The sequence below is a fragment of the Nyctereutes procyonoides genome, unplaced genomic scaffold, assembly GCF_905146905.1.
Source record: "Nyctereutes procyonoides isolate TBG_1078 unplaced genomic scaffold, NYPRO_anot_genome, whole genome shotgun sequence".
Lineage (NCBI taxonomy): Eukaryota > Metazoa > Chordata > Mammalia > Carnivora > Canidae > Nyctereutes > Nyctereutes procyonoides.
The window spans coordinates 20,839,349-20,851,582 of NW_026575020.1; the positions used below are offsets into that span (position 1 = coordinate 20,839,349).

The window sequence follows — 12,234 nt, forward strand, 5'->3', positions numbered from 1 at the left end:
TACTTGATCGTGGTGGTGAGAGAAAACTGGGAAGGGTTTTAAGATGGGGAGTGGCCTTGGCAGATGTGTAGTTATTAGTGCTATTTGTCAATTATTTCTGACTCTCCTCTCTAGACCCTTGGTGGAAACGTATTTCTGGGCCTCCTTGTCCTTGGTTGGGATCACATGAATGACTTTGGCCAGACATGAATGGAAGTGACATATGTTATTTCTGGGTCAAGTATCTAATTGCTGGGGTAGGGTCCCATAGAGTTCTCTTCCCCTCTTTCTTGGTAACTGTCAGTGTTCCAGATGGTGACTGCTCCACTTGCCTGAGGGTAGGGATGGAGAAGAACTCTTGGAAGCCCCCTGCCAGACATGCAGCTTGAATGAACAAACAATAGACTACTGTTCTTTTTAAGCACTGAGATTTGGGTTGCTTGGTTGCACAGCATATCCTGGTCTGTCCTGACTGGTATAGCTGAGTCATCATCCATCCCCAACTTGGGGGAGTATGGTAAGAGGATGGCAGACAAAGCTGGGCCTCTGTCTACACCAGTGGAGGATAAGGAGGTCTGGGGGCCCTCAGATGGGCAGCCCAGGGACCAGCCACCAACAGTCACCCGTATCTCATGGCCCATGTGACCAGTACTCTTGACCCCCTCAGCGCCAACCACCCAGCTGCACCTTGGACAATGTGAAATTATGAATGTAATGATGAAAAGTGAAGGCCTAGAGAGATTATACACAGGGAAAAAATCTTGACTTAAAAACAAGCACATGAACTTTGAAAATGCAAATCTTCTCCCAGCTAAATAAATAGTACCAGTCCAAAAAATGGCATGCACAAATTTTGAAAAGTGTGATTGAAGAAAAATGATCACAGGAAACAAAATATAATGGCAAGAAAGCAAAATATAGTGCGAGAATATGGACTTCAAAGTCACAGATCTGCCTTCAGACTCTGCTTTCGATATTTGCAAAACAACCTCCCCACATTCACCCAACCTTTCACCTTCTGTTTGCCCAATAAATACTGAGTGCCTCTTGTGTGCCTCTGAGCCATTGGGACACTGACTCAGCCCTACGTGGCGCCTACCATCCCAGGCACCCACATAAGAATGTGGGTTCCCCATCTGTGCTGTGGGAAATGCACTCACCTGCTGGGGGCTGTGAGTATGAAGTTAGATGAGCCATCTTCCAGTGCCCCCAGCAGCCCAGAGATACTAAACTGATGATGACTAAGAATATTAAAATGTCACAGACCAGTAATAAACCACAAGATGCTGTAGAAAAACCACTTCTGTTTAATAATCATTGGCGACCCATGCATTATTTAGAGTTTACAAGAAGCCTGTTTGTAACATTTGAAGTCACAATGGAAATGGAAAGGAAATTTCGACTGCAGACTCTTTACTCCAAAACACTTCTCCCTAAGCCCATGCACGGGAGTCTAAACATTCTGTTAGAGATGATTTGGCCCTATAACATAGGGCACACAGAAAAGGGTTAGGAGGGAGGGGGCTGGCTCATTACGCCCCTCATTTGACAACTGATTCTCTGGTCTTTTAGCCTGGTACACCTGGGCTACCTGGTGTGCGCAGAGCAAGTTGCCTCCTCCTCCCCAGCCCTGAAGATGGTAGGATACTGTCCACACAATGTACACAGAATTTAAAAGAAATATCCCAGGGAGCTAGACCTGCTGTGTGACTAATTACATTTTGTTTTTAGGAGAGGAAACAGTGTGGAAGGAGCATGGGCTTCAGAGTCATGAGCATTTAGAGTCAAATCCAGCTTTGTGTCCTTGGCAGTGTAATTAATCTTTCTGAGCCTTGGCTTTTCCCACTTTAAAAGGGACTGATAAAAATAAATAAATAAATAAATAAATAAATAAATAAATAAATATAAAAAGGACTGATAATGAGGCTATGATGAGGGTATATACACACACACACTCCCTCTATGTATATACATATATCCAGTTGTATATTTACCTAAATTATAAAAATAGGAATATGTATACACAATACATACACATACATTTATGCAAAAATACATATTAACATATGTTTATGTGTATATATGTAGATGTGTGCATACAAACATTCACATACATACACGGCCTAGCACAGTGTCTGATATCTGGTCAGAATCTAGAAAGTGTTAGTGCTCTTTCTACAACTGTGAGGGCTGACCTATGGTAGGTATGTCAGGTTCTATATGATCTGAAGAATAATAGCTGTGGGGTCTCTGGAAGTGTTCTCCAAAAACAATTTTTCCTAGCTTAGTTACTAGAATTCAGGCATCAAATTTTCTCCCCAGATGCCATTTTAACTGGGTACCAAGATAGAAGAGGGCATCAAACAGCTGACAAAAGATACTGTCCCAGACTAGAGAAAGGGCTCCCTGCTGGTCAAAGTCACCCTAGAACCGTTCCAGCCTCAGGCCAGTCTTGACCTTCTCTGTCCTGTCTCTTAATCCTGTACTGAGACCCAAGAGGTCAGAGGCACGAAGCTAAGATTCTTGGCTACCTTCTCCCTGTGGCTTTTCAAAACTTCTAGATTTTAATTTTATCCTGAAAGTAATGTAAATCTACCCATTTGAAACCATATTGTCCATTTCTGAGATTCTACTAAGAAGATAGCCAAGCGAGTAGCTTTGGTAGGGAGGCTTCTGGGACACCTACTAACCAAAGCCAAACATTCTGAGTAGAGTTTCCAAAGCCAGCTAATCTCTGGAACCATCCAGGATGCACATTAAAATGTTTATTTCCATGCTGATCCATGGGGATTTCAAGAATGGTATGTGATGGGGCAGTGAAAGCTCTAGTTTTATGGGTTTTGTCAGGGCTTCTGATGAATGGCTGGCACTGAGAACCACAACTCTCCAGTGGAGCCAGATCTTTTGTGGTACCCCGACGAAACAAGGTAGGCTACCTTCCTGCGGACCCACCTCATAAGTGGGCACCTTCACTTTCTCCAGTGACTGGGACCCCTCTACCCTGGGATTGACCTCACTTTTTTTTTTCAAAGGTTTTATTCATGATAGACATAGAGAGAGAGAGAGACAGAGAGAGAGACAGAGAGACAGAGACAGACAGAGAGACAGAGACACAGGCAGAGGGAGAAGCAGGCACCATGCAGGGAGCCTGACATGGGACTCGATCCCAAGTCTCCAGGGTCACACCCCAGGCTGAAGGTGGCGCTAAACCGCTGGGCCACCTGGACTGCCCATCCTCATTTTCATTATAAATTCCCCTGCCCTTGCCCTCATATCTGATAAGGGAAGAGGCAGAGGAAGAAGAGCTAAGATTGGCTGAGTCCCCAGTAGAGGCCAGGTCCTGGGCAAAGGGCCCCAACTCACGTTATCCCATTTAATCCTCAAAGTACATCAATATCTAATGGTGTTTTGGGATAAGGAAATCAAGGGTGAGAGAGTCTAAGTAGCTGGTTTTCATGGGCACACATGAATCTGAATCTAGGTTTGTATGTCTCTAAATAGCAGGCTCTTCCTCCTAGACACCATGAGTGACAAACAACTTACATTTCAAATGAGGTTTTCCCTGCTCTGGGAAGAAGGGCTGGGGACATGAAGTAGGAAGTTTAATCAGTAGGATCTTGTATTAAGTCAGGTGGACAATGACCTCACCCTACTGCATTCTCATAGTTATCCTTTTAGGTTGATACCATTATTTCCTCCATTTTACAGGTGGCTGAGGACTCCAGAGGTTGAGTAATTTACCAAAGGGCACAAAACTGGCATATGGTGGGCCAGACAGTCTGGCTTCTGAGCCTATGATCTCAGTCACTGTTCTGTCTCTTCACCAAAACAGTGGCCTCCAATGTGGAGAAGAGGGGTTTGATGGCACCTAAGAGAGAAAATCCCCAAGATTCAATGGCTGGTGAGCTGGGGCGGGTGAGGGAGAGGAGGTGACATCTAGGTTCTGAGTAACTAATGGACCCAAACTCCTTCATCGGTAAGAGGGAATAAAGATGGGGAGATGGTTCTCAGAGGGAGAGGGAGATAATAAATTAAGTTTGGGACATACTGATTTTGATATGCCTGTGAGATCGCCAAGCCAAATTTGTGTGGATTCAGGAAATAATCGTAATTCCTCCATCCATCCAACAAATATTTATTCAGTGCTTAATTGACAATGTTGTGGGCCAGGCCCTGGTCATGCATGGACCAGGAGGCCCAGCATCACTTCAGGCTACAAAGCCTACTCTCGAAGAACAGATCCCCATCTCACCATATTTATTTCTGATACCTTCTCCGGTATCTTGCTCCATCTTTCAAAATTTCCACTCACATCAATCATCAGTTATCGATCACGGATGACAGAGTCTGTGGCTAGAATGACATTTCCACCACTCAAAGCCACAGATGGCTGACTGCCATTGTGTGGCAGGGAACTTCGTGCTAACTCAGGGTTTCTGCGTCATGGGGGAGAAGTCAGGGAAGACTGGGAAATTCTTGTCTTTTTGCCCATCTTTTCCTCTTGCCAAGCCCAGTGCCAGAGAGGAGAAAGGCGAGGTGCCTGCACTTCTGGGGATTTCAGGCTGGGGAGGGGAGGGAGCCACAGCTCTGAAACGGGGAAGGAGTGGGCTGCTGTGCAAAGAGAGGGTTATGATGGGTTGAGGCTGATGAAGGAAATCTGCAAACCCACTGAGCTTGTATCCAGTTGTGCTGTAGGGCATGCCTATCCTGGTGTGGCAAGGAGGAAGCCATACCCACAAGCTGTGTGATGTGGGCAGGTCACTTTACCTCTCTGAGCCTCATTTTCCCATGTGTAAATATGATACCTGCTCTGTAGGATAATATGGGGATTTCACAGGAAACTAGTGCAAAATGCTTAGTATGTAGTAGATCCTCTCTTTCTCTCAGTCGCTTAAGGGTTCTTGATTAGCAACAGTGTTCCATTTCAGTGATGTTCATAAGCACCTGGGCTTCTGTAAGTTACTGTAGGTGTGTATGTAGCGACTTTTTGTATTTTTACGTGGGCATGGTAAATCTATATAAGACTATACATATGTTTTAGCATGATTTTCTGTGAAAGAAAAAGGAATTAGATTTGCATTGGTGTGGGCTTTTTTTTGGATAAATGTACAACATTATATTCCTCAATATTTTACATTTCAGAAAAAGAACTTTCAAAAAAGCTTTCTAAAAATTATCCATATTCCCTCAGACATGAACACATGTCCCTGTATCTTTCTCTCTTTTCTACACGTTCTCATGGACAATCAGAGTTTTTCATGGTGGCACCATTGTCTGGTTACTGTTCTTTTTGCATTTTAACCATTTCACAAATGCCTCTGTGTGTGTGTGAGAGAGAGAGAGAGAGAGAGAGAGAGAGAGAGAGACTTTTAATGCTTTTGTATAGAGAAGATTTGAGGATTTCCTGATATTCCATTGCATTGATATTCAATTAGTTAAGAAAGCACTCCTCAGTGCTGAACATTTCAGTCTTTACTGTGATCTTTTGTGAATAAGATAAGGTCTAGGGATAAGACCCTTCCTGTGATAATGGCTGCGTCTTGCTGGGCACGTGGAGAGATCTCTTTTCCTAAGTGAGGGCTCACTCTCTCATTTTGAGACCCCTGCTAAAGGACTAGGGTTTGATTTCAGAACTCAGGCTGTTTCTTCCACTCTAGACCATGTGGGTAGACTTTTTCTATTTGAGAAGCAGAAGTAACAATCTCAACTGGTTGTTACTTAAACAAGAAAAGAGGAGGTTTAATACATTTTACCAAAAGGACAGAATGCTCAAAGGAGCATACATTTGAAAGCGATGAAAATAGCCACCGCCCTGGACGGAGGACTGTGTAAATGTCAGGGGTTCTTCTAAGCTGGTTGCGCCCCCACAACAACCTGATGAGTTAGTTAACAATTTGGCAGAAGAGGGAGTTGGAAGTCAGAGAACTTACCTGATGAGGTCAAGTTCGTATAATCAGGAAGTGAATTGAACCTAGATGACCAAGAGCTCAGATCCCAGTTAAAATCCCAGGGGTGCTATTTGTAAATGAGGTGTCCTCAACAAGCCGTTTGACCACACTGAGCCTCAGCTTCCACTTGCAAAGTGGTTGTGAGAAGTCCTATTGGAGAGGATGGAGGTAAGCATTAATAAGATGACTTATGTGGCAGTGTGTCCAGGACGTGAGACGAGAGGCATCAGACAGCATCCTAAAAAACAACTCGCTGGTCAGGTCTTAACCCTTTGCTGCCCAGGGAGAAGCAGGAAGACACCCTCCTTATGCTGTGATTTCACAGGCCTGGAGGTTCAGGCAAAGCATCGGCCTGAGGTCAGTTACTCTGTCCGCCTCTCCTAAGCACAGGACTGCTGCGATGCTCTGATTTCACTCCTGAGGAGCTGGACCAAAGTTTGAGTTCCCACTGGTTTGTCCCCAAGCTGCGACTGGGGGAAGTTAGAACAGGATTTCTAACATTTCCCTTTCTTTCTTATATTTCCACCGCTGTGCTGATCTTCCTTCTGCCCAGGTCAGAACCCCCATCACCTTCCACTCTTCCTTCCTGATCAATAAATAGCACCCCACCCCCAGACATTTCTCATGATCTTTAATTTTCCTTTAATTCCTTTGAGTCCCTTTGAAGATAACCTCAGGAAGAGGGTTAGCAGCCATGCTTATTCTAAACTTTGATTGGAATGGATTCTTGAAAAGAAATCTCTATTTTCCACTTGTTTTAGTGTCTCATGCAACCCATTCCCTGCAGACTTCACCCTTCAAATGCACACACACACACACACACACACGCACACATGCAAGCATGCACGCATGCACTCATATGCCTGTGCACTGCCAGGGTTGTAGGAGAGGTATGGTAGGAAAGACCCAGACCCAGACCCAAAGACTGGTAGATCCAGTCTTTGCCCTTTCTCTGCCAGGAACTTTCCCTTATGAGATCACCAGGGTTGCCCAAGACTCCTGATCTTCCGGAGGCTTTGATGTCTGGGTTTCTCTGTGATGCTTCAAGATGCCCCAGTTGCTCCTGACACCCTTCCTCTGTACCCAAGATATGCATTCATGCATTTAACACATATTTATGAAGCAATAACTATTTGCCAAGCACTGTGCTGAATAAAGAATTGACTTGGTTTCTGTTTCCGTCACTCATGACCCAAACCAGAGACACTTGGGTATTATGTTTATTTCACAGGTGTGAATGTCGGGGACAAGGGAGTTCCGGTGAACCTAAACTGAGAGACCTTCGCCAGTAATAGACGAGCTAGGAAACATACTCTTGTCTGAGCTCTTTCCACTTCACTTCGCCCCAGGGAGATAATTGTCAAAACTTGTCTACAATCTGCTAAGACCAGGAGGTACACACTACCAGCCCCCTGGGTAAGATTGAGAAATTTGGTGATATTCCTGACTTTTAAGGAAATACAACATAGTAATTACAAAAATGGGCTTTGGGGGCTCAAATCCTCACTTTGTCACTTCTGGGTAGATGACCTTGATTAATTTACTTTGTGAGCCTCAGTGTCCTTCTCTGTAAAATGAGGATAATTACAGATATAACTAGCACTTGTGTTGGTCATGAAGCTTCATTGAGATAACGCATGTGAGCAATGAGCTCTACGTGCCTGGCATAGAGTGTTCAGTGAGTACTGTTGATGATGTGATGGTGATGATAATGATGATGATGGTGGAGACTAGTGCAAAGTTGTTCATGGTTGGCAGATGCACTATGGGCCCCCAGGTGGTTAATACTAAGCAATTCTATTCAACAAATTAACCTGCTGAGTTTCCTAGTGGCTAAAATTTATGGCTGTGAAAGGGATGATATTGGTGTGTGCAGTGGGGTGGGTGAATGGTCAGTGGTGGGTACCTTCATGTTATCCAGGTAAGGTTGCCTTTGCTACCATCCACCCTGAGGACCCCTAGGGAGTGCCAGCCAGGTATGTGACTGCACCCTGCAGAGCATCCTGGTGGCTTTGCAAAAGAGCATGGACTGAGTGCAAGGTGTTCGGAAGCCTGGTGCAACAGAATTCCTGTGATGTTCTCTAGGTAAGGAAGAGATCCCACTCAAAATCTCACTAAGAGTCTCACTATAATAGCAACATCTTTACCAGGGGTCACTGATCTTTCAACAAACAACAGAGACTCCCAGCCTGCCTTGGGTTCATTCTGGAAGCCACAATGGGTCCTAACTGCCATGCAGTTGTTATCAAAAATCTCAGCAACTGGGGAAAGCTGTCTTCCTGTCTTCCTTGATTGTAGCTTGCCACTGGGGATGAGACTAGGGGAAGAAAGTCCCTACTAGGAGTGGAACAGAGCTCAAACACAGAGGGAAATCTCTAGCAAGTCTTAGGGGGGAGGCAAACCACTGAATCTTTGTAACTGAGCTGTGAGTTAGAACTGTCCCTCTGCCTTGACCACAAGCCCTTCAAGGAAAGCTACAAAGGCAATTAAAAAAATCTCAGTGTTATTGTATAATTTAAAAGTTTAATATCTTATATAATAAAAAATTCATATATTATTTAAATACTCTGTTTCCCTCTATAAAGTATCTGGGGTGGGGGGAGAAAGAGAGAGAGAGAGAGAGAAATACAGACAGACGTAGAAAGAGAGAGCTTTCAAATATCATTTAATGCCTAAATGTCACAGGTTTAAAAAATTCAACAGAATTCTCTTGCATTCTTTTCCCATAGGGGGCTACCCTTTAAACAATGACCTTTAAAAAAACTGAAGCAAACAAACAGCTCTGATACTGATGACGTGTTCTTTATCAGCCTGGATGTTCTACCATTGACAGGAAGAACTTTATCAGCCCAAATGGTCAGTGTTGGGGGCAGCAGATCTTGGGATCTAACAGATTCTTGAGGACCACATCTGTCTGGGGTGATTGAATTTCTGGTTCTTTCAAGATGAGATGGTCTAAATACTTATCATTTCTCGTGGTTGTAAAAATTCCAGTTCAACCTTCTAGCTGTCATGATTTATCTGAACGCTCTGGGGAGAGGCAGGGTCGGAGCACAATGTAATCTATGGGAAAACATATCAATTACATTGCACATGCGACCTCCCTAAAGATCTCAAAGAATGACTCAAAAGCCAGGGCTTCATAGTGTAAAGAGCATGGTACTTGATGTCTGAAGGCTTGAGTCTGTGTCTTGGTGTCATTAATAAGCTCCCAGAGGGAGTTATAGGGCCAGACACAGCAGTCTTTCTGGATAATAAATGTTTTGTAAGCCTATCAGAGAGTAACCCTCTTGATATATAAAAATAAATATAGGTGGTAAGAACTTTGGTTAAAATCAGAACTTTGAACAAGCACACTGAGAGACTGATAAAAGTGTGTAATTAATATTAACATTTTGATATATGGAAGTGACCTTCTCAGCTCAGACTGGAGTGGGATCATACCAGCTTGGGTCAGATTTTAGTGGGTTCCAAGTGAAGAGAAGAAGAATCTGGATGGGCTATACACATGGGAATAATTTTCTTAGCTAATTGGTGGTGAGAAGGAATTGGAAGTCAAGTATCTGAATTTTATTCTATGTAGTATGATTACAAGTGTTCTGCTCTCAGTCCTTTGCCTGTCTTCAAATATGGAAGCCCTTTAGGATATTAAGAAAAAGGTAAACTCTGTAAACAGTGGTCTCCAATTCTTTTCTTCCATTCTCTCTTAAATCCATCCTTATAACTCTTGTCAGGGTCCCCAGTGACCAAAGCTAAATCCCAAACCAAAGCTAAATCCTTTCTTTGCGTATATCCGATCCTTGGTGATCTGACCCAATGCTACAGTTTTAATAACCATCTCTAGGCAGAAACAAAAAAAAATTTACCATTTTGTAGGTCAAAATGGCAAAATGGCTGAATATCTGCATTTTCATAGGATTAAATCCAATGATTCCCAAATATTATTGTCCATGAACTCCAGATGTCTCCACTTATCTGTATATTGGGCTTCATCTTTTCTCTTGGATATCAAAGAGGTATTACAAGCATGGCTTGACCCAAACCAAATTTTTGATAATCCCCTGCCACCACCCCATCCCCCACCAAACCTGCCCCTCCTGCATTCTTGCTTATTTTAGTTAATGCCAACTCTGTTTTTTTTTCTTGTTTGAATTCTTCCATTAAAAATCCTTAGAGTTGTTCTTGAATCCTCCATGTCTCTAACAACCAACATCCATTCCAATGAAAATCTTTTTTGACTCTAACTTCAAAATATATCCAACCCTGACAACATTGACTGTCTCCACCACATGTTGGCTGACCCATATGTTTCGTTTGGCTTATGCAGTAACTTCCTACCTAATATCCTTGCTTCTGTCTTTACCCCTCTAAAGAACCCTGGGACCTCCTATGAAAATACAATTTAGATCATGTCAGTCCTTTGCTCAGAAACCTTGACTTGCTCAGAATAAAAGCCAGAGTTCTTACAACGGCCTCCCAGTCTCTGCAGAGATCTCGCCACTGTTTCCTTCCTGGACTCAACCCTGGACTTCTCACTCTCACCCACTTCAGGCACCTTAGCTCCTTGTTGTTCCTCTAGATGTGCTTCTGCCCTAGGGTCTTTGCACTGACTAGTTTTTTTCTACCCAGAATTCTTCTCCCCTGATAGCTATATGGTTCCTTCCCTCATCTCCTTCCAGGCTTTGCTTAAATGTCAGTTTTTCATGAGGCCTTCTCTGACCATCCATTTCAAAAGTACAGCCTTTCTCCCAACTTTCCCATATTAATTTTATCTCTCGTCAGTCTCCCCCACCAGAAAGGAGGTTTCTCTCCATGTATCCCAACACCCAGAACAGTATCGGGATATAGTGGCATTCAGTCCATTTTTGTTGGATAAGTGACTAGTACCAGGATCAAGCTATCTGTTGGAGGGGGAATATTGTCCAAAAACTTTCAGAGAACTGTCTTATTTTCTCAAGTCAACAAGGAAATGTAGCTAGGCCTGGAAGCAGCCACACCATTATACTTGTCGTTATGCTCTGAACCCACTATTTTTACTCTCTGCCACTATGTGCCAGTCTGTGCACCAAGTGCCATAGATACCATCATGGTACTTCTTCCTTGTGGAGTTTCTATTTAGTGGAGGAGACAAATGCTAATCAAATAATTGGACAAGCGTCTTCTTCCTGACTGGTTTTCGGCGGTTAGTCTCCTCAGCGCTGGTGAGAAGCCCATAGCAAGATGTCTTCAGGAAATGCCAAAATTGGGCATCCTGCTCCCAACTTCAAAGCCACAGCTGTTATGCCAGATGGCCAGTTCAAAGACCTCAGCCTATCTGACTACAAAGGAAAATATGTTGTATTCTTCTTTTATCCTCTTGACTTCACCTTTGTGTGCCCCGCGGAGATCATTGCTTTCAGTGACAGGGCAGAAGAATTTAAGAAACTCAACTGTCAAGTGATTGGTGCTTCTGTGGATTCTCATTTCTGTCACCTGGCTTGGATCAACACACCCAAGAAACAAGGAGGACTGGGACCCATGAACATTCCCTTGGTATCAGACCCCAAGCGTACCATTGCTCAGGACTATGGAGTCTTAAAGGCTGATGAAGGCATCTCGTTCAGGTGCCTCTTTATCATTGATGATAAAGGTATCCTTCGGCAGATCACTGTAAATGACCTTCCTGTTGGTCGCTCTGTGGATGAGACTCCGCGACTGGTTCAGGCCTTCCAGTTTACTGACAAGCATGGGGAAGTGTGCCCAGCTGGCTGGAAGCCTGGCAGTGATACCATCAAGCCTGATGTCCAGAAGAGCAAAGAATATTTCTCTAAGCAGAAGTGAGCGCCTCGCCATTTTAGGGCCGGGCTGTAATGGGGCATCCATGAAAACAGAATCTTTTTTTTGTACTATTGTCATGCTTATAACAAGACTTTAGACTCTGCAGATGTGGTATGTGGTATGGGACAAGACAGCCCTTTCCTGCAGGGGTTGGGGAGGCCAGCCTTTCTTCCTCTGGAGAGAATGGTCTGAGGTGTGCTATGGGGCAGGCCAACTGGTATGTACAGTAGTAGCAAGGCATCACTTTTGATCTTTTGTTGTTTCTATTAAACTTGAACTGAGAAAAAAAACAAAAAAAAAACAAATAATTGGACAAATATATGCACAAGTGGAGCTCAGAAGAGTGGTGTGAGGGAGAGATGCTCAGTGCAATGAGAGTTTAATCAGGAGGATCTGGGAAGGCTTCTTGGAGGAGGTGACAGTTGAGCTGGAATTGATGAGGGGGTCCTGGAATTGATGAGGAGGAGTGTCCTCCTTTGAGGACACTGAT

The 12,234-nt window shown here is 43.8% G+C and overlaps 1 protein-coding gene across 1 annotated transcript; it reads left to right on the forward strand.

Moving 5' to 3' along the window:
• Positions 1-11,111: 11,111 nt before the first annotated feature.
• Positions 11,112-11,960, forward strand: LOC129511898 (peroxiredoxin-1-like). Its single transcript, XM_055329026.1, has one exon. It carries the CDS (start codon positions 11,148-11,150, stop codon positions 11,745-11,747), a length of 600 nt encoding a protein of 199 aa, XP_055185001.1. The 5' UTR covers positions 11,112-11,147; the 3' UTR covers positions 11,748-11,960.
• Positions 11,961-12,234: the final 274 nt, after the last annotated feature.